General features: G+C 47.1%; 1 protein-coding gene across 4 annotated transcripts in view; it reads right to left on the bottom strand.

Moving 5' to 3' along the window:
- Positions 1-22,796, bottom strand: part of LOC147729330 (zinc finger protein 862-like) — a 376,617-nt gene that overhangs the window by 97,596 nt on the left and 256,225 nt on the right. For all 4 annotated transcript variants that reach the window (XR_015309189.1, XM_086959616.1, XM_086959615.1 and 1 more), the window contains exon 6: positions 14,317-14,504. Coding sequence is in view for 3 of the 4 variants with exons in the window: in XM_086959616.1 (XP_086815742.1) it covers positions 14,317-14,504 (188 nt within the window). In the remaining variant the exon portion in view is untranslated. The remainder of the gene's footprint in view (positions 1-14,316; positions 14,505-22,796) is intronic.

Genomic DNA, 22,796 nt, shown 5'->3' with positions numbered 1-22,796 from the left:
ATTTCACTCACCCTGCGGGCCAATGTAATGTCCACGAGGAACGCCGCCTTCCAGGACAGGTGCTGCAATGAAGACTTATGAATAGGTTCAAAAGGCTCCTTCATCAATCTGGACAGCACCACATTCAATTCCCATGAAGGCGAAGGAAGCCTGACAGGAGGAGGGAACACTTTCTTCAAGCCTTCCAAAAAGTCTTTGATCACAGGGATCTGGAAGAAGGAAGTCTGTGAAGGGCATTTCCTGTAGGCAGTCAATGCAACAAGATGAACCTTAATGGAATGAACATTAAGGCCAGACTGCGCCAAATGTAGAAGGTAAGGAAGGATGACGTCTTCTTTGCATGTCGTTGGGTCATAGTTCTTAGACTGGTACCAGATACAGAACCTCTTCCACTTGTAAGCATAGGTAGTCCGACTGGAAGGTCTTTTCGACTCCTTCAGTATGTCCATGCAATCCTCGGGCAGATTTAGATGGCCATATTGCACTATTTCAGGAGCCATGCCGCCAAACTCAAAGACGAGAGGTTGGGGTGCAACATCTGCCCCCCGAACTTCGTGAGAAGGTCCGGCCTGCACGGCAGCCAAATGTGAGGAAGGAGAGACCGGTGAAGCAGGTCCGTGAACCACTGTCTGGGCCATTCCGGGGCAATGAGTATCATCCAAGCCCTGGAACGGGCCAGCTTGATGAGTACCGCCGGAATCAGGGGAATGGGTGGAAAAGCGTACAGAAAGCTGTTCGACCAGTTTATCCATAACGCATTCCCCAGCGTCCCCTGCTGGTAGTACCTGGAGGCGAAGTCTCGGCATTTGCTGTTTTCGGCGGTGGCGAACAGATCTACGTCTGGAGTTCCCCACCTTGCGAAGACTTCTCCTAGTACTTCGTCCTTTATGACCCATTCGTGGTTTTCCTGAATCAGTCTGCTGAGTGCGTCCTCCTGAACATTCTACACACATGGCAGATGGGTAGCCCTTATAGTTAGTCCTCTGGCCAGAAGCCAGTGCCAGATCGCCTGCGCCTCCTGCAACAGAGTGCGTGATCTCGAACCCCCCTGCTTGGTGAGGTAATACATTGTGGTTGTATTGTCCGTCTTTACAAGCAGAGAGTTGGTCTGAAAGGACGGAAGAAAGGCCTTCAGTGCCAAGTGAACAGCTCTGAGTTCCAGGAAATTGATGTGATACGTGGCCTCCATCGGGGACCACGTTCCTTGAATCTGTAGGTTTCCGGCTCCCCAGCCGTGGAGAGAAGCATCCGTCTTCGACAGTCTGCGTGGGAATGTCCTTGTGGAAGGGAACCCCTCTGAGGAGATTCTCCGCTGAACACCACCACTTCAGACACTGAAGAGCATGCAGAGACAGCCGTATCTTGTCGCCCCAAGATCCTTTCTTCTGATTCCACTGGTCTTCCAAGCACTCCTGCAGCGGTCTCATGTGCAGCCGTGCGTGTGGCGTCAGGAAGATAAAAGAGGCCATCGATCTCAGTAGAGAAGACACCGTCTTAACTGTTGTAGATGGAGTGGTCATAAGAGCCTGAGTCTTCCCAAGGAGTGATAATCGTCGCTCTTCCGAAGGAGACACGCTTGCTGACAGCGTATTGATGGAGGCCCCCAAGTACTGTATGCATTGGACCGGAGTCGGGACAGACTTGGACATGTTGATGTGCAACCCCAGCTTGTTCAAGAGAACGCACGTCTTCTGGAAGTGTGCTCGAGCTTCCGAGAAGGAGGATGCCTTGATCAACCAATAGTCCAGGTACGGGTAGACAAACATCTTGTTCTTCCTCAGGTGTGCTGCTACCACCGCCATGCACTTCGAGAATGTTTTCGGCGCAGACTTTAGTCCGAATGGGAGTACTGTGTATTGATAATGATTGGCGCTGACTTGGAAACACAGGAACTTCCTGTGTTTGTGTGCAATGGGCACATGGAAGTACGCATCCTGTAGGTCTATAGCACATAGCCAGTCTCCCTGTTGCAACTGAGGATAAATCTGATGCAACAACAGCATGCAAAACTTTTCCCTGCGAATCCATCTGTTTGCCTGTCGCAAGTCTAGAATGGGCCTGAACTCGTTCTTGTCCATCTTGCAAACCAGGAAGAACCGGGAGTACAGACCTCTTCCTCTCTGAGGCAGACGTACGTCTTCTAGCGCCCTTTTCCTTAACAGGATATCTGCCTCCGCCTGGAGCTCGCGCAGCTGAAACTGCAAGCTGACCAGTGGAATTGCAGGAGGCGGGCTGTTGAACCGAAAACTGTATCCATTGCAAACAATATTCAGCACCCACTTGTCCTGAGTAATTTTTCTCCACTCCGGGGGAAGTAAGCGCTCAGGGCCTAGACCCGGCCGGGCCTTTGGTCGCTGGTGCCGACTGTTGGCCTCCTCTGCCCTTCGGGCATTTCTGGAACGGCTTACGGAACTGTTCTTGTTGCTGCGACTGTCCCTAAGCTTGGCCACGTCCTCTACCCTGCCCACCGAACCGCCGTTGGAACGGACGGTACGATTTCTTCGCTTCTTTGGGCTTCACTACACCCACAGCCGTGAGTGTTTCGGCCTCCGCCTTCATGCGGGCCATTTCGTCATCCGCATGTTTCCCAAATAGGATTCCGCCAGAGAATGGAAGATTGGCCACCCTTTGCTGCGCATCTGGTTTCAGTGACGTAAGGCGGAGCCAGGCGTGTCGTCGCTGATTAATCCCATGGCAAAAGCCATGTGCCGCCAAGAGGGATGAATCTGCTGCAGCGCTGATAATTTGATTCGCTACCAGCATCCCTTCGTTTAGCACTTCCTGGAAATCTTCCCGCTTCTCGCGAGGCAAGTGTTCCGCAAACTGCTGGAGGGAGTCCCAGAGGGCGCGGTCGTAGCGTCCCAACAAAGCCGTGGCACTTGCAGACTTCATAGAGGTCGCCGATGTTCCACATACTTTCCTCCCAGTTGAATCCATCCATCTAGACTCTTTGTCCGGGGGGACTGTGGATGACGGGGTGGTGGCATGCTGCTTGCGGGCCGCCGTCACAATCACAGAATCCGGAGGAGGTTCCATCCTTAGAAAAGCCGGGTCCGAGTCAGGAGCCCGGTATTTTTTCTGCAATCTCGATGGGGCCACCTTAGTCACCGCAGGGATGAGGAAAAGGTCCATGGCCGGTTCCTCCAGGCCCGGCACCAGAGGTAGTAGTGGACGAGACATGTGTTTCTGGTGCAGTGTCTCGAAAATGACTGATGTCTTAGGCGTGGGCACCGTCAAGGATATGCCCAATTTGGCAGCGCCTCTCAGTAGGACATCATGAAACGCAACCAGGTCATCAACCGGAGACACCCTTGTGTCCGGCGATCCAGACAAAGTCGGAGAGTAGTCCCTGGTCCCTGAGGACCTTGTGCGAGAGCGAGATCTGTGCCTCCTATGGCGATGTCTCGACCGCGTGGACGACCTGTTGCACGATCGCTCCTTCCTCCTGGAGCGAGAGCGTGACCTCCTGGTACGTGGACGCTCCGCAGGTTTCCGTGGGGGTGTCTTCCGTGGACCATCCTGGGGCCTTGGTCTAGGAGTCCCCTTAGGTGGTGTACGAAGAGGAGGTAGTGACTCCGACCTTGGCGGAGGAACAGGAGGAATCTCCGACCGAGGGGCGGGCCCAAGCGGTGGAAGCGGTGGTAGTGGTCGTCCTGAGGGTGGAAGTGGTGGAAGCGGAGGGTTGGTGGGAGGATCCTCCTTAGTTACAGGAGGAGGGGGCGACTTAGGCAGAGGTGGTGTATATACCACTGAGTACACCGAGCCCGGTGACTTCTTCGGGGGAGGGGACTGTGACCCAGCCCCTCCAGTAGGCGATCGCTTTCTCCTGCGCCCTCCACTAGATCCAGCCTGACTTCTGGCGCCAGAACTCCTTCTGCGCCGTTTAGGAGAGTTGGAACGACTCCTAGACGCCGATCTCTTCCTTCTCGTCGCTGAGCGTCGCTTTTCCGGCGTCGAATGTCGCCTCCGCGACTCTGGCGTCGAACGCCGCCTCCGCGACGTGGACCTCTTCTTCCTCGACGCCGAACGCCGCCTCCGCGACGTCGACCGTTCCAGTCTCGACGACGAGCGTCGACTCCTCCTTCTCGAGGTTCTCGACGTCGAGGATCCCCTCGACGCCGATCGTCCTCTCGACGGTGACCAGCGGTGTCACCTCGACAGCGAGCGCTGACGCCTGTAGCTCCTTCTTCGACGCCGATAGCTCGACGCTGACGTCGGCGATGAAGATGCAGTCGACGGTGGTCTCGACGGCGGCCTATCCAGGCCCTTCGACGTCGAATCCTCACACCGTCTCGACCCGGAGCCCCGGGGAGATGGGGAAGGATTAGTTACTTACCTGTAATCCTAGTTCTCATCCAGGGGTATACTCATCAAAGTCATAATCTATGAATAATCCCCGCCCATGTGCGTGATCCCGGAGCATATAGAAAATACATATAAATATATATGTATATATATATATGTGAAAACATATTTGCAGCCTAAAAACATTTCCTAACTGGCCAAATTTGCAGCAAAATTACATACATACAGTAGTATTCTTACAAAACCTAAGGAAGAAAGAGAGCAGAAAACATTTGTATATAACAATGCTTTATTGCCATAGGAAAAACCTGTAATTGCAGGCATTTGCCAGTAGGCTGCAGTAGAGTATAAAGCAAACAAAGAAAACTGACACCTTGCCTTTAAGGCATTAGAGTAGGGGTACTGTACCTTTAAGACCTGCAGGCAATCCCCTGCTCCCATGGTGCACCACAGGTGACAGTTGGGTCAGTTCTTTTTGGAGGTGCATAACACCTGAGGAGATCCACAATAAAACATCTCATAACTTTGTAACTCTGCTCGTCCGGGGAGGAGGGCGGGATCTTATGACTTTGATGAGTATACCCCTGGATGAGAACTAGGATTACAGGTAAGTAACTAATCCTTCTCATCCAGGGGATACTCATCAATAGTCATAATCTATGAATAGATTAGCAAGCTCATACCCAAAGTCTCGCGGACGAGCAAGAAGTATAAAAACTTCACAGAACGACTAAGACATATATCGCAAATACATCGTATGCAAACAAGTTCCTCAAAGAGGCCTGCCCTACTCTGGCATCGGCCTGAGTATCTGAGTCCAGGCAATAATGACGGGTAAAGGTATGAACAGACCGCCAAGTTGCCGCTTTACAAATTTCAGAAATAGGAACATTATGAAGGAGAGCTGTAGTGGAAGCTTTCCCTCTGGTAGAATGTGCATGTGGTTTACCCTGTAAGTTCTTGTTAGCTAGTTGGTAGGCTAAGGTTATACAGGAGACAATCCAGCGAGAAATGGACCTTTTAGAAGCTGACAGGCCAGTATTAGTACTGCCATAATTAACAAAAAGCCGGTCAGACTTTCTCAGAGCCAGGGTTTTTGACAAGTAGAACTTCAGGAACCTCCGGAGATCCAGAGAGTGTAATGACCTCTCCGGGGGTGTGGAAGGATTAGGAAAAAAGGTAGGTAAGGTAATAGACTGGTTGATATGAAAGTCTGAAACTACCTTAGGCAGGAAACTTGGGTGCGTCCTTAAGATCACCCTATTGGCATGAAAAACTGTGTAAGGTTCCTTGCAACACAAGGCCTGGATTTTACTGACCCTACGGGCAGAGGTAATCGCCACTAAAAAGGCAGCTTTCCAGGTCAAGTGCTGCAAAGAGGCCTTATGTATAGGCTCGAAAGGAGCGCTCATCAGCTTAGTCAGTACAATATTAAGCTCCCAGGGAGGGGAGGGGGACCTCACCGGTGGGAAGACTTTTTTTAGACCTTCTAGGAAATCTTTAACTACAGGCATAAGGAAGAAAGATGTCTGATTAGGAGACTTCCTATATGCTATGATTGCAGCTAAATAAACCTTGATGGAGGGGTATTTCATGCCTGATCTCGCTAAATGCAATAGATATGGAAGAATCACCTGCTCTTGGCCATGTACCGGGTCAAGAGAGTGCTCATGACACCATAAGAAGAACCTCTTCCACTTGAAAGCGTAGGACTACCTAGTGGAGGGTCGCTTCGATTCTTTAAGAATAGTCATGCAGTCTGCTGGGAGGTCTAAATGTCCATACTGGATGACCTCAGGAGCCATGCCGTCAAGCGAAGGGAAGGAAGGTTGGGGTGCAACACCTTCCCCTGGTCTTTGGTCAACAAGTCTGGACGGCATGGTAGGCGCCGGTGAGGAACCTCCGACATCTGAAGAAGATTGGGGTACCACTACTGGCGTGGCCACTCTGGTGCTATCAGGATCATTCTGGTGTTGGTCCTGTAGAACTTCTGGATCACCGCCGGGATCAGAGGCAGGGGAGGAAAGGCATAGAGTAACGTCTGCGACCAGTTGATCAAAAGGCCATTCCCCAGTGATCCCTGTTGAGGGAACCTGGATGCGAAGACGGGGCATTTTGTATTGGCCGCGTCTGCGAACAGGTCTACGTCCGGTACGCCCCAACATCGAAAAACCTCTTGAGCCACTTCCTCGTTGAGCACCCAATCGTGCGCGTCTACGAAGATTCTGCTGAGGCAGTCTGCTTGGACGTTTTGAATTCCTGGTAGATGAACTGCCACGATGGACAGGCCTCTTGCTTGGAGCCAGTGCCAGATAGCTTGTGCTTCCAGAGACAAGACTCTTGACCTCGTGCCTCCCTGCTTGTTCAGATAGAACATAGTTGTCGTGTTGTCCGTCTGAACCTGGAGGTGGTTGGTGCGCAGAGCAGGATAAAGAGACTTGAGAGCAAGATGAACTGCTCGAAGCTCCAGGAAGTTGATATGGTAGCCTTGCTCTACCTCGGACCAAAGGCCTTGAACTTGGAGTTGGTCCATGTTAGCACCCCAGCCTTGAAGGGAGGCATCCGTGACAATTGACTGAGATGGAGGAGGACGATGGAATGGCACTCCTCGGAGAAGATTGGATCGTTTCAACCACCATCTGATCGAGTCCCTGGCTTCTTGAGGAAGCAAGACCCGGTCTTCCCACTGATCCGATCTCTGAGACCACTGATCTTCGAGGGCTTGTTGTAGAGGTCTCATGTGAAGGCGAGCATTGGGCACAATGTAAATGCATGAAGCCATCTATCCCAGAAGAGAGGACACTTGTCTGGCTGTGGGGGCCTGATTGTCCAGAAGAAGGCGACCCTTCAGGAGCATAGATGACAACCTCTCTTCCGAAGGACACACGCTTGCCTGAAGTGAGTCCAGAGAAGCACCCAGGTAGTGGATCCGCTGGGAAGGGTTGAGAACTGATTTCTTCAGATTGACGTGAAGACCCAACGACTCCATCAGTTTGAGGCAGAACGACAGATTGTTCTGAAGCAGCGACGGGGTGGAGCTCTTCAACAGCCAATCGTCTAGATATGGATAGACGAAGATCTTTCTTTTGCGGAGAAAAGCAGCCACCACCGCCATGCACTTGGAGAATGTCCGAGGTGCAGATTTCAGGCCAAACGGCAGCACTCGATATTGGTAGTGACGACGTCCAATCTGAAACCTTAGAAACTTCCGATGCTTGATTGACACTGGAATGTGGAAGTAGGCGTCCTGCAAGTCGATGGCACACATCCAGTCTCCCTGATGAAGATGTGGGAAGATCTGGTGCAGGGCGAGCATACGGAACTTTTCTTTTCGTATGAATTTATTTAGCCTTCGAAGATCTAGAATGGGCCTGTATTCTTTGACAGTTCCTCGTTTTTGAACCAGGAAATATCGGGAGTACACTCCTTGATTTTTGTGAGTTGAGGGAACCTCCTCTATGGCCATTTTCTCTAGAAGGACGGAGACTTCGTCTTGTAGCAATTGACTCTTGTAAAGTGGAAGATGTTGCGATTGGGGGAGAACCTGCGGAGGAGGAGATTTGAACCTCAGCAAGTAACCATGCTGCACAATATTCAGCACCCATCTGTCTTTTGTTATGGATTCCCACTCTGTCAGAGGATGAGAAACACTCCCTCCCACCGGAGTGGTGAACAGACGTGGAGGAAGCAATGGCTCAGGGCTTAGGAGGCTGCTTTGAGGAGGGCTGCTGTCTGTTATTGCCACCTCTTCCTCTGCCAGGACGACGCTGCTGGAACTGCGTCTTCTGCTGAGACTGGGATTGCCACTGAGGGGTTTGAACCCTCTGTTGGAAGGACTTCCTGTCTCCTTGGCGAAAGTGTTTCTTGAACTCCTTGCGCTTTTCTAATCCCACAGCTTTGACAGTGTCCATTTCTGCCTTCATTTTGGACATTTCGTCGTCCGTGTGTGGACCAAACAGCGATTTTCCATTGAAGGGCAAATTCAAAATCTTCTGGGCGTCTGGTTTGAGCCCTGTCAGGCGGAGCCAGGCCGAACGCCGGGAACAAATACCACTTGAATAGCCATGAGCCGCAAGGTCAGAGGCATCCACTGCGGCGCTAATAACTTGATTGGCTACAAGGCCTCCCTCCTGTAAAGTCTCCAGAAAATCTTGGCGATCTTCCTTGGGGAGCTTGTCTGTAAAGCGAGTCAGGGAGTCCCAAAGGCACCTGTCGTACCTTCCAAGCAAGGCAGAGGCGCTAGCCACCTTCATAAAGGAAGAAGAGGTGTTGCATACCTTCCTACCAAAAGAGTCCATAAGTTTACTATCTTTTTCAGGTGGTACTGAGGAAGAAGTAGAGCCTGCATGGGACTTCATGGCAGCCGCCACAATGATGGAATCCGCAGGAGGATCCGATCTGAGGAACAAGGGATCATCTGCAGGGGCCTTGTACTTTTTGGCTATCCGAGATGGAACAGATCCCACCACTGCTGGTGTGAGGAAAGTAGCCATAGCTGGTTCTAGGAGGCCGGGGACCAAAGGAAGTAGAGGCCTGGGCGCTGTACGATGACGGAGGGTATCAAAAATCACAGAAGTGGGAACCACTGGAGTGTGCAGCGTGATATTCAGCTTTTTTGCTCCCCTGACCAGTACATCGGAGAAAGTCGCGAGGTCATCAATTGGATAGACTCGGGAAGAAGGCGTAGAGGAGTAGGTCGGAGAATAATCTCGGTAAGACGACCTAGACGAGGACGACCTTGTGGAAGATCTTGTACGCCGCCTCTTATGGGACCTGTCATGATTCCTGCTGTGACTGTCCCTGGACCTAGAGCAATGTCTTGATGGAGACCTCGGTCTTGGCCGGATTGGAGATCTTGGTCTGACAGGTGTCCTTTGCTGCACTGGAGAACGTGATCTGACTCGAGATCTCGGCCTGGGTGAAATCCTGGGACTCCGAGGAGATCTAGCTGGTTTGGCTGGAGTCTTTGCCTTAGACGGGGAATATGTACGGGAGTAATCCGAGCCCGGACTACTCTGTCCAGATACAGCCCCTTGAGGATGTTGAGAAATCAAGCTGCCCGCAGATCTGGGCGAAGATTCTGGGGAGACCTGCACGATGTTCAAGCCAGGAGATGATGATTTTCCTTCTTAAGTCTTAGAACCAGGGGACTCCACCTCTGCCGTCACTTTATCCCTCGATGGCGAAATCCTCGACGTCGAAGACGTCTGGGTGACTGGTGGCGTCGAGCGGTGTCTTGATGCTCTCGACGGTGATCGATCACGTCGTGAAAGGCTCGACTGAGAACCTTGACGTCGATCCGGAGACTTCGACGCCGATCTCCCTCGACGTCGATCAGGTGGAAATACCTCATGACGTTGTCTCGACGATGATCTTCCTCGACGTCGCGTCGACGGCGACCTTTCCTGGCATCGCCTCGGCATCGACCTCCTTGACGTCGAAGGATGGGATCTGACAGTCCCTCTCGACGGCGGCCCGCTAGCCAGCGGCGACCTAGATGCCGTCCTAGCTCTCGACGCCTATCCCTTCTGGGGCGGCGGAGAGTGTCTCGACGTCGACGGAAGCCACGACATCGACGGAGACTTAGATGTAGTAGCAGCCATGGACTTCGAGCCCGAAACATGGCGCCTCGACGCAGACTTACTTGACTGCGGCGGAGATCTTCGACGTCGTGAAGATGATCTGGGCCTTTTCGACGGCGACCTCGACGGAGTTCTTCGACCTTCATTCCTCTTTCTGGGGACAGGAGAAGTGGAATGACGCCGTTTTTGGCCGTGCTTGCTTGTAGGAGGAGATCTAGGGGCTGTGGAAGCAGCCACCTCGTGACTTTTGTCCATCTCCTGCATGGCATGAAGTCGAATCTTCTCCCTGTCGCGAAGAGTCCGACTTTTAAATTTTTTACAGTGATGGCACTGATCAGGAATGTGTGAAGATGGAAGGCACACAATACACACAGAATGTGGGTCAGTCAGAGCCATCTTTTTGTCACAAGAAGGACATTTCCGGAACAGAGCAGGCATTCTGACAGGAAATTCTTGTGGGTTACCACAGAAAAATAAATCAGAAGCCTTATTTATTCAAAAAATGTCGAAATATAAGAGAAAATTCTCTCAAAAAACAATTTCAGTTGAAAACTGAAGAGCTCAAGCTCCAGGATCCTCACAGAAGGAGCCGGAAAAAAGAACTGACCCAACTGTCACCTGTGGTGCACCATGGGAGCAGGGGATTGCCTGCAGGTCTTAAAGGCACAGCACCCCTACTCTAATGCCTTAAAGGCAAGGTGTCAGTTTTCTTTGTTTGCTTTATACTCTACTGCAGCCTACTGGCAAATGCCTGCAATTACAGGTTTTTCCTATGGCAATAAAGCATTGTTGTATACAAATGTTTTCTGCTCTCTTTCTTCCTTAGGTTTTGGAAGAGTACTACTGTATGTATGTAATTTTGCGGCAAATTTTGCCAGTTGGGAAATGTTTTTAGGCTGCAAATATGTTTTCACATATATATACATATATATTTATATGTATTTTCTATATGCTCCGGGATCCCGCACATGGGGGGGGATTATTCATAGATTATGACTATTGATGAGTATCCCCTGGATGAGAACACACCGTCGTCATCCCTCTCGACGTCGTCGTCGATGCAATCGACGCCGACGGAGACGGGGACCGTTTGCTGGTCTTCCTCCCCCTGGGGAGCCCCCCAGAGGTCTCAGCAGAGGCAGAGTGAACCTTCCCAGCCTGCTCAGACCCACCTGCAGCCTGCAGTCGTCTCTCTTCAAGGCCTTGAAGCCTAATCTTCAGCCTGTCCCTCAGGGTCCTTGCTGAAAGTTGCTGGCAGATGTCACAGTCTTCAGGGACATGTGCTTCAGGAAGACAGACAATGCAGACGTTGTGTGGATCACTCTTGGCATTCTTCCTTCCACATGCTGGGCATTTGTCGAAAAGACCAGGCATTTTAGAGCCCTAAAAAGCCTGAACAAACACACAGGAGAGTAGAGAAGCACCAAGGAATATAAACTCAAACACTTTTATCCAAAAAAGTGACAAAAAATCCAATAAACCCTTGAAAAAAGGGAGAGCTCAATGCAAGGGTCCTGTTAGCAGGAGCCGGAAAAAAGAACTGGAAGTAAAAGGGACCTGCTGTGCATTCTGGGATACTGGGAGAAAGTTCTGGAAAGTCCTCTTAAAGGCACAGTATCCTATTTAAGCCACATAATGGCAGCCTATGGGGCTTGTCTGTCCATGCCTTCCTCTCTATCATTCAAGAGTCTTTTACTGGTAGAGGCAAGTTTCTCTATGGTAGAAACTCGGCAGGCTGTGTTGTGTGTGGTGTTGTTTGGTGGAATTTCTAGTTGAAGTACTGGACAGTGTAGCCTGTGGATATAGGCTGATTATTTGTCATTTGTCTTTAAATTCTCTCTTAAGTGTCTTTGCAGTTTCTGCATGATTTGACAACTTAAGAGATTATTTTTGATTGCCGGGGTCCACGCACATGGGCGGGACTATTCACTAGATTATGACTATACACAGAGATCCCCTACTACAGAAACAATGGCGGCTTTATGAGTGGGTTAAAAAGAATGATGAAGATAACGAAAAGTAAATACAAAAAATAAAAAGAGTACCTTAAGAAGCCTGTGGCTGTTGGAAGGACATGGGCCATGGGAAGCAGTACCTGGTCTGTGCTCCACACTGGGACGAGGAGGAGGCACCCACTAATAGAGCAAGGAAACAAGAGTGGCGTGGGACCCAACCAATGGTAAGTAATGGGTGGGCTCCATGCCCTTTTTAAGTTCTTTTAGCTTTCACTGTCAGCGCATGAGTTCTGGGTGAAATCTTATATAGGAAAAACAAGAATTTAAAGAGACAGCTTCACAGATAAACGAAAATCAAAACCAGTTACTTCTAAGCAGTAATTTTTGTGACTTAAGAGAAGTTTACATTGCAGGTTAAAGTAAGGCATTTACAAGTGTTTTTGTGAAAAGAAGCTAACATGATGAATGCATACCCCGCTTTAAAGCTGCAGGTTAGGGAAGCGCTGCTCATTTACAATAAAAAAAAGAGGTGAAGCACTAAGAGGGAATGGAAGAAGGTCACGTTTATTTTGATTTGAACTTCATTACTGAAGTAACTGGGCTATAATTCAGCATACTGAGTATGCTATGAGCATCAGCATGTATTTGACTGAATTCTTGAATTATGAAAGAAAAAAGGAGCATTTTATGTGCACAACAAACAAACATGATTCTTCTTCAGAATAAAGCTGCATCTAAAATCGCATTCCTAACCCATTTTAACTTACGAGGTAAAAAGGCGTTCAAGCCTTCATTTCCAAAAGCACAATTTTTTACTGCTAACAAATTGAATGAACTTTAAGTTGAAATTGCAAAAACGTAATTTACCAGTTATCTATTTAAGTATTGTAGCTATTAATCTAGTATAACTATAGATGTTGTGACTAAATTAGATATCCTGTGATTTCAGCTGATAGAAATGTTTAGTATCCTTGTGAAGGTATGAATATTTATTATAATAATTTGACCTTGTTCTTTATACAGTGCTTCAAACTGCTTGTCTGCCATTTTTAAGCATTGTAAAACACAGATTTTACTATTACCTGCTCATTGTTGTCAATTTACCTTCATTCAGGAGGATGGACGCCTGAGTTGGCCATGCAGGGATTGAAACATTTGACCTGCTGATCACAGCTTTGTTCCAGCAGAGACCAACTTATAGAATTACCTTTCAAAATGCATGATTTATTTAACTACCTTGGCTGGCTTTGTTGAAGTTTCTATCATTAATGCTCAGTGTGCTTTACTACCACCATATTATTGTACAGCCTCGCAGTACATATTGCACGAGTAGGGAATCCATATTGGTCATCCAACACGCATGAATATTCCCCAAGCTGATGGAGGCGCTCATGTAAATACATAAATTCATACTGTTGTTGGGGTCTTTCGTGTTGAATTCATAGCATCTGTACATTTAGTCTTATCTCTATCGGGAGAACTCAGATTGACTGGCACTCGCACATATCCAGGCAGTAGGGTCCCTTCTTCTGTCTACGCATGCAGTGCTGAGTTTTACAAGAAAAGGGGACAGTCCTAGGTAAGGAAGTAGAATGTAGAGTCCTAGAAGTCACCTCAGTGACTTGGATTCAGAAACAGGCCAGAGAGAGAGAGAGAGAGAGAGAGAGAAAGGAGCTACAAGAGCATGTAGAAAACCCTGAGAGACCGCCTAACAATGTCACTTAGAAGTTTCCATTACCATAGAGGCCGCAGCCTGGTGGAAAACCCTCACTCTTATGTAGCAAAGGGAGCCTTTCTACCCTACAGTCATGTTGTCCTAATACGCCTTCCTTGACATGAGTATTGCTTGCCATCCAAAACTTGTAAGCAGAAAGAGTCTCAACACTGCAAGCACAATTTCTGCTATATATGGCCTCAGTGAATGCCTCAACCACTGTGGAGTCTGGCAGCCACCATCAGATTTTAGAAACAGTCCTGATGTCTTTAAGAAGTAACGAGAAGACAGATTTACCGGTCAATGTATATGCTATCCTAAAAGAACTCTTAAAATATACAGATGCTGGTTTCCTGCTCTCATCCCCATTTAGTACTGGGTGTCTGGCTTACTTCTGTTCTAACCAATAGGTGAAGCCTCTGTCTTTCTATTGTGGTCAAAAATAGGAATATGGAGGCAGAGCAGGAAGGGGTAGAAACAAAGACTTTGATTTATCTGTGAAAACATGCATTAAGCTGTCAAACATGTTAAACCGGATTTATATCCCTCACAGCAGATATGCTGCGCATATTCCAGGCCTGTTCCATGGAACAGGAATGACTGGTGTGCTTCGGTGTCCTACCAATAGTTCTGCAATGTTTCAGCGACTTCAAGCAACAGAGGCTGGATAAAAGAGGCAGCAACTGGGCACGGAGGAGGAAGTGGGCTAACTGACTGAGCAGAGTGAAACCCAAAGCAGTTTGAGCGAAGGCTGGTTTACCTCTAGTTAGGTTCCTGTCGATGGTCTCCTGGGATATGCTGTGAAGCAGCTTGATGTAGTCCTCGCTGTACCAGACACGAAGCCTCTCCTCGGGCTGGATATCCCGGCATGCGCGGAAGTAAATCTTCTCGCTGTGCTGGAAGGCCTTGAGGTTCTGCTCGCTCTCGTCCCGGGATATGATCACGTACCTGAGGAAGAGCGTGGGAAAGAATTAAGCAAAAAAATGATTATCAAAAAAAAAAAAAAAAAACATTAGCTGTATATATTATGTTACTCACTTTTTTAATCCTTAAAAATGTAAAAATACAATACATAAGTTTGACGTGCTCATTTAAAAAAAGTAACAATCTGAAACATTAGCTGTATGGTATTATACAATACTGTTGCATCTGATAAAATTCACATTATATTATTATTTTTTATTAGAAACTACAATACTAACATAATATATACAGGTAATGTTTTTTACTGTAATAAAATGTTGAATATATTTTTGCTAGCATGCGTTTTAAAAAGGTACCATTTAAATAAACAACAATTGTGCATTTTTAAAATGCAAGCTAACAAAAATCTCACTTCCAATAAAAATAAATGGAAATGTATGCTGAGCTGCAATCTTTCTCTTTATAATTGCATTAAGGGTGCAGTACCTCTTGTGGCTAACAGAGTTCCTTTTACAACTCCACAGGGATACCTAGTAAAAGCCCGTGGTAATGCACCCTTTCCTTCCTTCGTGGAATATCTTTTAGTACTATGTTACGGTTGGGATATTTTTTAACTCAAAAAATAAAATAACAAACATTAGCATTTGCATCACCAATAGCTCAAAGTTTCACTAATACAAAATCTATTGCATTGCAAATGCTTGATTAGTAAGCTGATCTTTGCAGTCAAGATCGGACGGTGTTCAGCAGCGCCTGGCAGGTAACAACATAATTCTTTTTACATTATATATATATATCGGTGGGTGCGTTTATTTTAAGGATCCTTTTAGGGGGCGTATCAGCTTTATTTAACATGTCCCAATTTTGGGTCGAGCCTAGCGTTGCAGCGCATTTGCTGCTCGCTCTGCGAGGCTTGCTGTAGTAGGGTTATATGTAGAAAAGGTGTGGAAGCCCCGCCCATATTTTCCTTTGCCTGGCGTCATCGTCCATCGTAAATGCTGGCTTCCGATTGATAATGAGGTTTCTTTGTCCCTCCTTGTTACCGCCCCGTCTCCTTTTGTGACAGCCCATCGTGACTGGACCTTTTGCCCTGTACGTACTGTATTGCTTGTATTCACCCTTAGGAAGATTTCTTTGCTTAATTAATGTAAACACTGCGCACTCGCGTTCCACACTCTGCTGACTGTGCTTTTCATCTCCTTCCGGGCGCCGCGCTGAAGGTTTCAGCAAGGCGTTTACTTTTAGATTTTCATTAGCGTCGACGGCTGCACGTGCCCAACTTGCAAACTTTCTTCTACATTATTTATTTCTATTTTTGGCAGCGCGGCATGCTTTAACTATAGCGGCCGCACGGCTTCCTTTTCCTCGGAGTAGCAGCCAATACAAAATACGCTTAAGCATGGCAGCTAACACTTCCACCATCTCTAGATTTATAAAGTTCCCAAGCGCCCCTAGCTGGACGAGGCCATGCGCAGACGCATTGGCAGAAATATCCGTCCTACTAGTGCGTATTTCTCACACTGAGCACCTAAATACTCCCGGCATTGCACTACCCGGTTGCCCCGTATGAAAATTGCAATACCACCTGGCAGTAATCCTGGCGAGGCATTTATTTCGGCAGAGCTGCAGTTTACAGGCGAAAGGTCACTAAATGGCTATATTGTTTCCTCATCGCCATTGTACTTGGTCTTGCACCTGGTTACTCTCTGAAAAACAAAACACCACATATAGCGCGTCTCACTAGAAGGGCTGCGGACAACAAAGTCTGCGCTCCCTCCATGACCCAAGGACTTGTCTGCTCTTGAGGGTTCCCCGGTGCCTCTCCTTATGGAAACGAAGCCTGTGGGAGAGAGGGCTTTTGGGTGTGGAGTGTGGTATCACCGGGCATGAGGCAGGTGCAGCCTTTCTTTTGTTTTGCACGCTGCGGCGCGCTCCTTAAAGCTCTTTTGCTATCCTACCTTTGCATTAAGAGCCCTCTCCCCACTCATCGGAAGCGTAACCTTCCCCATAAGGCGACAACGCCTCTTCAATACTCCCTCCTCCCATAGCATCTGCGGCTCTACCCTACCTCCTCCCTCCGCTCCTGGGGGTCTTCCCGCTACGCCATGACACAAATGTGCTGCCTGCACTTTGTAAGTGCTGCAACCCGCGGGTGCCAGCAGGCCAGTAAAAGTCACACCCACCTCAACAGGTCCCGCCAGCGTCAAATTCATGTATTAAGTATGTGTAATAATAGAGGTGCTCTTGTTATTTGGCACCCTATGATGACCCTCAACTACCACCATTTTAACTGACTTCAGTGTGCTATTTTACCCTAGCCTGGATATATGAGACGGTCCTGCATATGCCTGCTTCTCTTCTGTCTTGTAATCTTGTCCTCTTTTAGTGAGAGCGGTCACAGAGTAGAACAGTACATTTATATTATAAGTGCTTACTATTGGCTTTGACCTGATTTTGCCTTGCTTGTTAATTAGGAGTGCTTACTATTGGCTTTGAAATGGCCTCACGTCATCTGGTTTTCCGACTTTGACATGGTCTCATGTCATCTTGCTTTCAGACTTTCCCTTGCTTGTTAATTAGGAGTGCTTACTATTGGCTTGGACATGGCCTCATGTACGACTGCCTTGCTCCTGCCTACACAGCAGTGCTTGCGATTCATATTCAAGGTCTTTCTGCTCCTCACTTATTTTTCGCACCTCACTGACCAGAGTGAACTAGATATTGTCTGTAGAATGTGCAAATCTGCCTCGATATCAAAATACAAGGGCTTGGCCTTGACGGAGACTGGTGCAACTGGCTGAGTTTTTTCCATGAGAAAGGGAGCGGAGTTTTCTAGAAGCTTCGTCCTACGTTTAGTAATGATATTTTAGCTGTGAGCCGACAGGGGCCAGGTGGGAAGTTCACCACAGAATAGACGTATTGCTGTGGAGGTGAGAGAACTTGGGTCCTGATTAAAACGTCTACCTGGGCTGTTTGACGGACTTCCTACAGCTTGAGCGGGCATGCAAATTCAATCGGTGTAGAGTTCCTAATCACTCTTTCTATTGAATATATTTTCTATTCTTTGCTATCTGTATATTCTGCATTCTATTTCAATTGTTCATTTAATCATTCATTTGATATTTTGGGAATCTGCATTTACTGATATATTTGGCTTACCTTTTTGAACATTGCATTAATCAACAGTTTTCTTTGAGTCTGCCATGACAGATATATTCGGCCTGCCTTTTTAAAATGTTGCATTAATACATTTGTGTATTTTATCTTAAAAAGCACCTGAATTTGTCTTATTGCCTCCGGAGTGAGAGTGCTGTGCAAACGTGTATTATTTAGAGGTGCAGTGGTGTTATTTGCCTCCATAGTGGGTGCGCAGGGGTTGGGTGTGGCTTATTGGTGAGAAGTCACATTCATTACAGTATGTTCATCTTATTAAATGTATTTCCTCTATTTACATTGCCTTCATTTTGCATCTGTTTTATTGTTTTCACTATTTACGAATGTTGTCGATTGAATGCGTGTGTGTATTGTGTTTAATATGTGGGTTTAATTAGTTGCATTTCTGTGTAGTGTGTGTTTTTGTGTGTGCTTGTGCATGTCTGATGCTCATTGGTTTTCGTGTGTGCGAGTTTGTTGCTCATTGATTACAATGTGTGAGAGACTTTGTGTGCACATGTGTTTGTGGTGAGCCTCACGCTCGTTTCTTTTTGTTCTCTTTTGAATTATGTGAAATAAGGTACCCATTGGAGAAGGAAGGGCCATTCATATTCTGGGGACGCACCCGGAAAATGACTGATTCAGAGAATAGTTCTTGTGTAAGGGAGGAATTTCCAGGTGGGTGGACAAATTAATCTTAAATCAAGCCAAGTTGTTCTATAGCAAGTCAGTTTATCCGTCGGTATTAAACACAGAGGATAAGTCGAGGCACGCACACAACTCAAATGTGCATGGATATTTGGGAAGACAGGATGTTTGCCATGCTGGGCATGCCCTTGCTTTTCACTGCTCTTGGGTTAGTTACCATGTTAACAATCCTAGGGCCATTTACAGTAGCCTGCTTTAAATAAAGACACTTGCATTATCATGGAATTAAAATATACAGTTAAATGTTTGCAATAAAGCATCGTTCTTCTAAAATATCATTATTCTTGTTCAAGAATATACTGGCTATATGTATAAAAACAAAGTTCAGAGGATCTGGTAAATTTTAAGCAGAATACTACCTGATGTGTTATGCTTTCGATAAACAAATATTACTACATGCCCTTATCCACAAAATTACCACCAGAAGACTGTTGCTTCTATTTTATACTGTAACTGAATTTGGTGCATTTCATTGTGTGAGGCTACCCTTTCTGTTGCTAGTCAGTTGATTTCTAAAAGTAGGGTTTGATGTAAATTTGTGGCAACAAACAATGTAACTGCTGCTAGCGTCTGGTTCAAAGAAAGAAAATAATAATTAACACTGCTTCACAGCCACTGGACTAAACACAGTGAAGGTCAGCCCTGCTGCATTGCTGGGGTCGGAGGTACAGGGAATCGACTGTTGCTAAGAGTTCTCGAGTTTGCGGTATACCTTTTCACGATTACTCAAACATTTATCCAAAAGACTACACTAACCTGCTGAACGGAGGATGCACTTTTCACTCCCTGGAAAAAGTGGTATACATTTCTTTCCAGTGGCAATTCTGGTGCTTATATGGATACATTTTGAAGCCGGCCTTCTTAATACAGTTAAAGAACAGGACAACCTTGTATGGGTCTCAGAAACATTCTTGGCTCAGCAATGTAGAGAAAGGACTCGGAAAATGCTCTTCCTGAGTTGTAGGACTCTCCCACTGGTACCCCTATGAAATCTCATTTATACATAGGCAAAAGCATGGTTGGAAGACCTAATGGGCGTTCAGAAGAACATCAGATCATAATGTTTCCTGGAGAACTGAGCGGTGTCTGATTGATGGTCCAAGGAAACACATACTTAGTTCGGTTAGGTCTCTTACCATTGGCATTGCTATCATGCCCGTAGCAGGGCAATCCTTCATATGAGACGATGGTTTTATCAACATTCCCCACGCTGCATTATTCTTCTGTTACCACACTGCTTAGTAAGGAATATGGTGGACAGGATGTTAGATCCAGCATCCTCCTATACTGGGCCGAGGTACACCAGTGGGATGATGAGCAACATCCCAGGCAAACCGGGGCACAATCTGCAAATACGATCAAGCATCCTCCTATAATGGGCCATGGTACAGCAGTGGGATGATGAGCAGCATCCCAACATCTCAGGCAAACCGGGGCACAATCTGCAAATACGATCCAGCATCCTCCTATACTGGGCCTGGTACACTAGTGGGATGATGAGCAGTATCCCAACATCCCAGGCAAACCTGGGCACAATCTGCAAATACCTTTAAAAATGTGTTATTTAAGTAAAAATGATGTCACGATGATACTGTACAGTACTTGTAAATATGTAGAGAAGTGAACCGCTTCTTGAAACATTCAATTTACACACCTTCTGTCTATCTCATTTATATAGTGTTTTTATTACTTTTGGTAGGAGTTGTTGTTCCATAAATGTAGTTTTATATTTTGGTAGATCTTACTATGTAATGGCTTTCATGAACTTCAGTTACCTTAATACGAACATTCACAAAGATATTCATATCCTTGGGCTGATTGTATACTGGTCATAATGGTCTCCTATAGTATGCTACACTTTGTTACCCTTACACAACCCGTAAAGACTGTTTTATGGAGTCCTTACCTCTGAAGACATACACGCCTAACACCTCCTTCCATTAGTTGTAGACTTTAGAGTTACACTTGTCCTTTTGATCAGTCTAGGATGCACTCACTATCCTTGCAGTGAGTTGCTTTTCTAACTTGTTTTTTTACTGAGAAGTTGACAAAGCAGCGCATGACCATTGTGTTGAAAATGCCGCACGAAGACCAGTGCATGTAAATTTGCCACTTTTCCCACAACATCATGTGCTTTAGGGGTTTTGTTTCAAACAGCCCTCATCGCATCAACAGACGACATTCGTACTCTACTGGACAATGGAGACACAGTCGCCCTCATCCTCCTCGAACTCTCCGCAGCCTTCGACACAGTCTGCCACAGCACCCTTCTACAGCGCCTCAAAACCATCGGAATCCAAGGAAAAGCACTGGAATGGATCACCTCGTTCCTCTCCGGAAGAACCCAGAGAGTCCGCCTTCCACCATTCAAGTCAGAGGCTACTGAAGTCATCTGCGGAGTACCTCAAGGGTCCTCACTCAGTCCCACCCTCTTCAACGTTTACATGAGCCCCCTCGCAGCCATCGCACGCCAACATAACCTCAACATCATCTCCTACGCCGACGACACTCAACTGATCCTATCACTCACCAGAGACCCTAACACGGCCAAAACCAACCTACACGAAGGAATGAAAGAAGTAGCCGAATGGATGAAGCACAGCCGTCTGAAACTGAACTCAGACAAAACAGAAGTCCTCATCCTAGGTACCTCCCCCTCCGCCTGGGACGACTCTTGGTGGCCAGAGGCCCTTGGAAAAGCACCCACCCCGACGGACCACGCACGGAACCTGGGCATCATCCTGGATTCCTCACTCTCGATGAACAGACAAGTCAACGCCGTTTCTTCATCTTGCTTCAACATTCTTCGCATGCTCAAAAAAACAATTTGCTGGATCCCTACCGAAACTAGAAAAACAGTCACCCACGCTCTGATCACGAGCCGACTGGACTACGGAAACACCCTCTACGCCGGCACCACCGCAAAACTCCAGAAGAAACTACAACGCATCCAGAACGCCTCAGCCAGGCTCATATTAGACATCCCGCGTAAAGAACACATCTCTGATCACCTGAAAAACCTCCACTGGCTCCCCGTCAATAAGAGGATCCCTTTCCGGCTCCTAACCCACGCACACAAATCGGACCCGAATGCCTCAACACACGACTATCCTTCTACACCCCCTCACGCCAGCTACGATCCTCCAAGCAAGCCCTTGCTACTGTACCTCGCATCAACAAAACCACCATGGGAGGTAGATCCTTCTCCTACCTAGCAGCTAAAACTTGGAACTCACTTCCCACTCACCTTCGCCTTACTCAGAACCACCTAGCATTCAGAAAGCAACTCAAAACGTGGATATTCGACAAATAACTCCCCACCCTTCTTCAAGCGCCTTGAGACCCTCTGGGTATGTAGCGCGCTATACAAATCTTTTGACTTGACTTGGCTCCTGTGTATCTGAAGTACTTAAATAACGTCCAGCACAGTTCTCAGTAAACCACATGAGACAATATCCCTTGGGCTGGATAGGAACATGTTTGTGTGAAAAAGCTCAAAGGGGAGTGCTGTAGCAGTGTGGATTGTGCTTGTGTAGACATGAGGGTTAGACTCTACAAGTTTCCAAATATTACATATATTTCAAGTGCTTAATGTGTAATAGAAGAGGTGCCTGGCCCATCCTCATGAGACAGGCAGCTTGCACCACCCATTGCTCCTGCCAGCGCTGCTAATGACAGTACCAACACAACTACTAACCATCACACTCTTATTAGTGTGACAATTCAGAATACTCCAGGCCCCCATAGCAATTAAAATTGCTTGGGCAGCAGGTATTAGTCCTCTTAAATTTGTGTTTAATGAATGAACAACTATTATGTTATGTGATCATCTTTAATTTAGACAAACAGTGCTACCATGTGGCAGGTTGTCATTTAGTAATGGTGCGGATCACCGGAAACCACAGGCTCAAATTAAGCACTGGTATGGGGACTTTTTCACACACTCGATTCAGTGATTGCCGTTCTTCTAGTAGTCACTAGCCTTTCTAGGTAAAACATGAATAGGTGTTGAGAGCACGTACGGTTGATGCCACGTAGCTCCTTGTCATCAAGACATTGTTTCTAGGGCTGGCCTTTCATTTGATAGCCTAGTGAGTTCTGGGAAATATTGTTAAAGGAATGATTCCACTGTAACAAATTGGACTGAAACATCAGTGAACTAAGATTTGTTCCAGAAAAGCCCTGGACTAAAAACCTGTCTCAATGGCCTGCAGCGAGGTGGCAGCTATCGGCATTGTATAGTACAGTGCCTTTTATTAATTTGTTTTGAAAATCTGCACGCAGTGCGTAAACACTTATAGTCTTGTCTTACGAGAAGCAAGGCTGGCAGTAAAAGAGGCGCAGTTATTGCCAGCCTTACTTCTCATAAGCAACGACTATAAGCACAAAGTGCGTGTTTACGCACCGCTTGCATGTTTTCAAAACAGATATATAAAAGGAATGGTCATTTACAAT

Source organism: Lissotriton vulgaris, chromosome 2_2, assembly GCF_964263255.1.
Source record: "Lissotriton vulgaris chromosome 2_2, aLisVul1.2, whole genome shotgun sequence".
Lineage (NCBI taxonomy): Eukaryota > Metazoa > Chordata > Amphibia > Caudata > Salamandridae > Lissotriton > Lissotriton vulgaris.
This window is presented reverse-complemented; position numbering and strand designations above follow the sequence as displayed.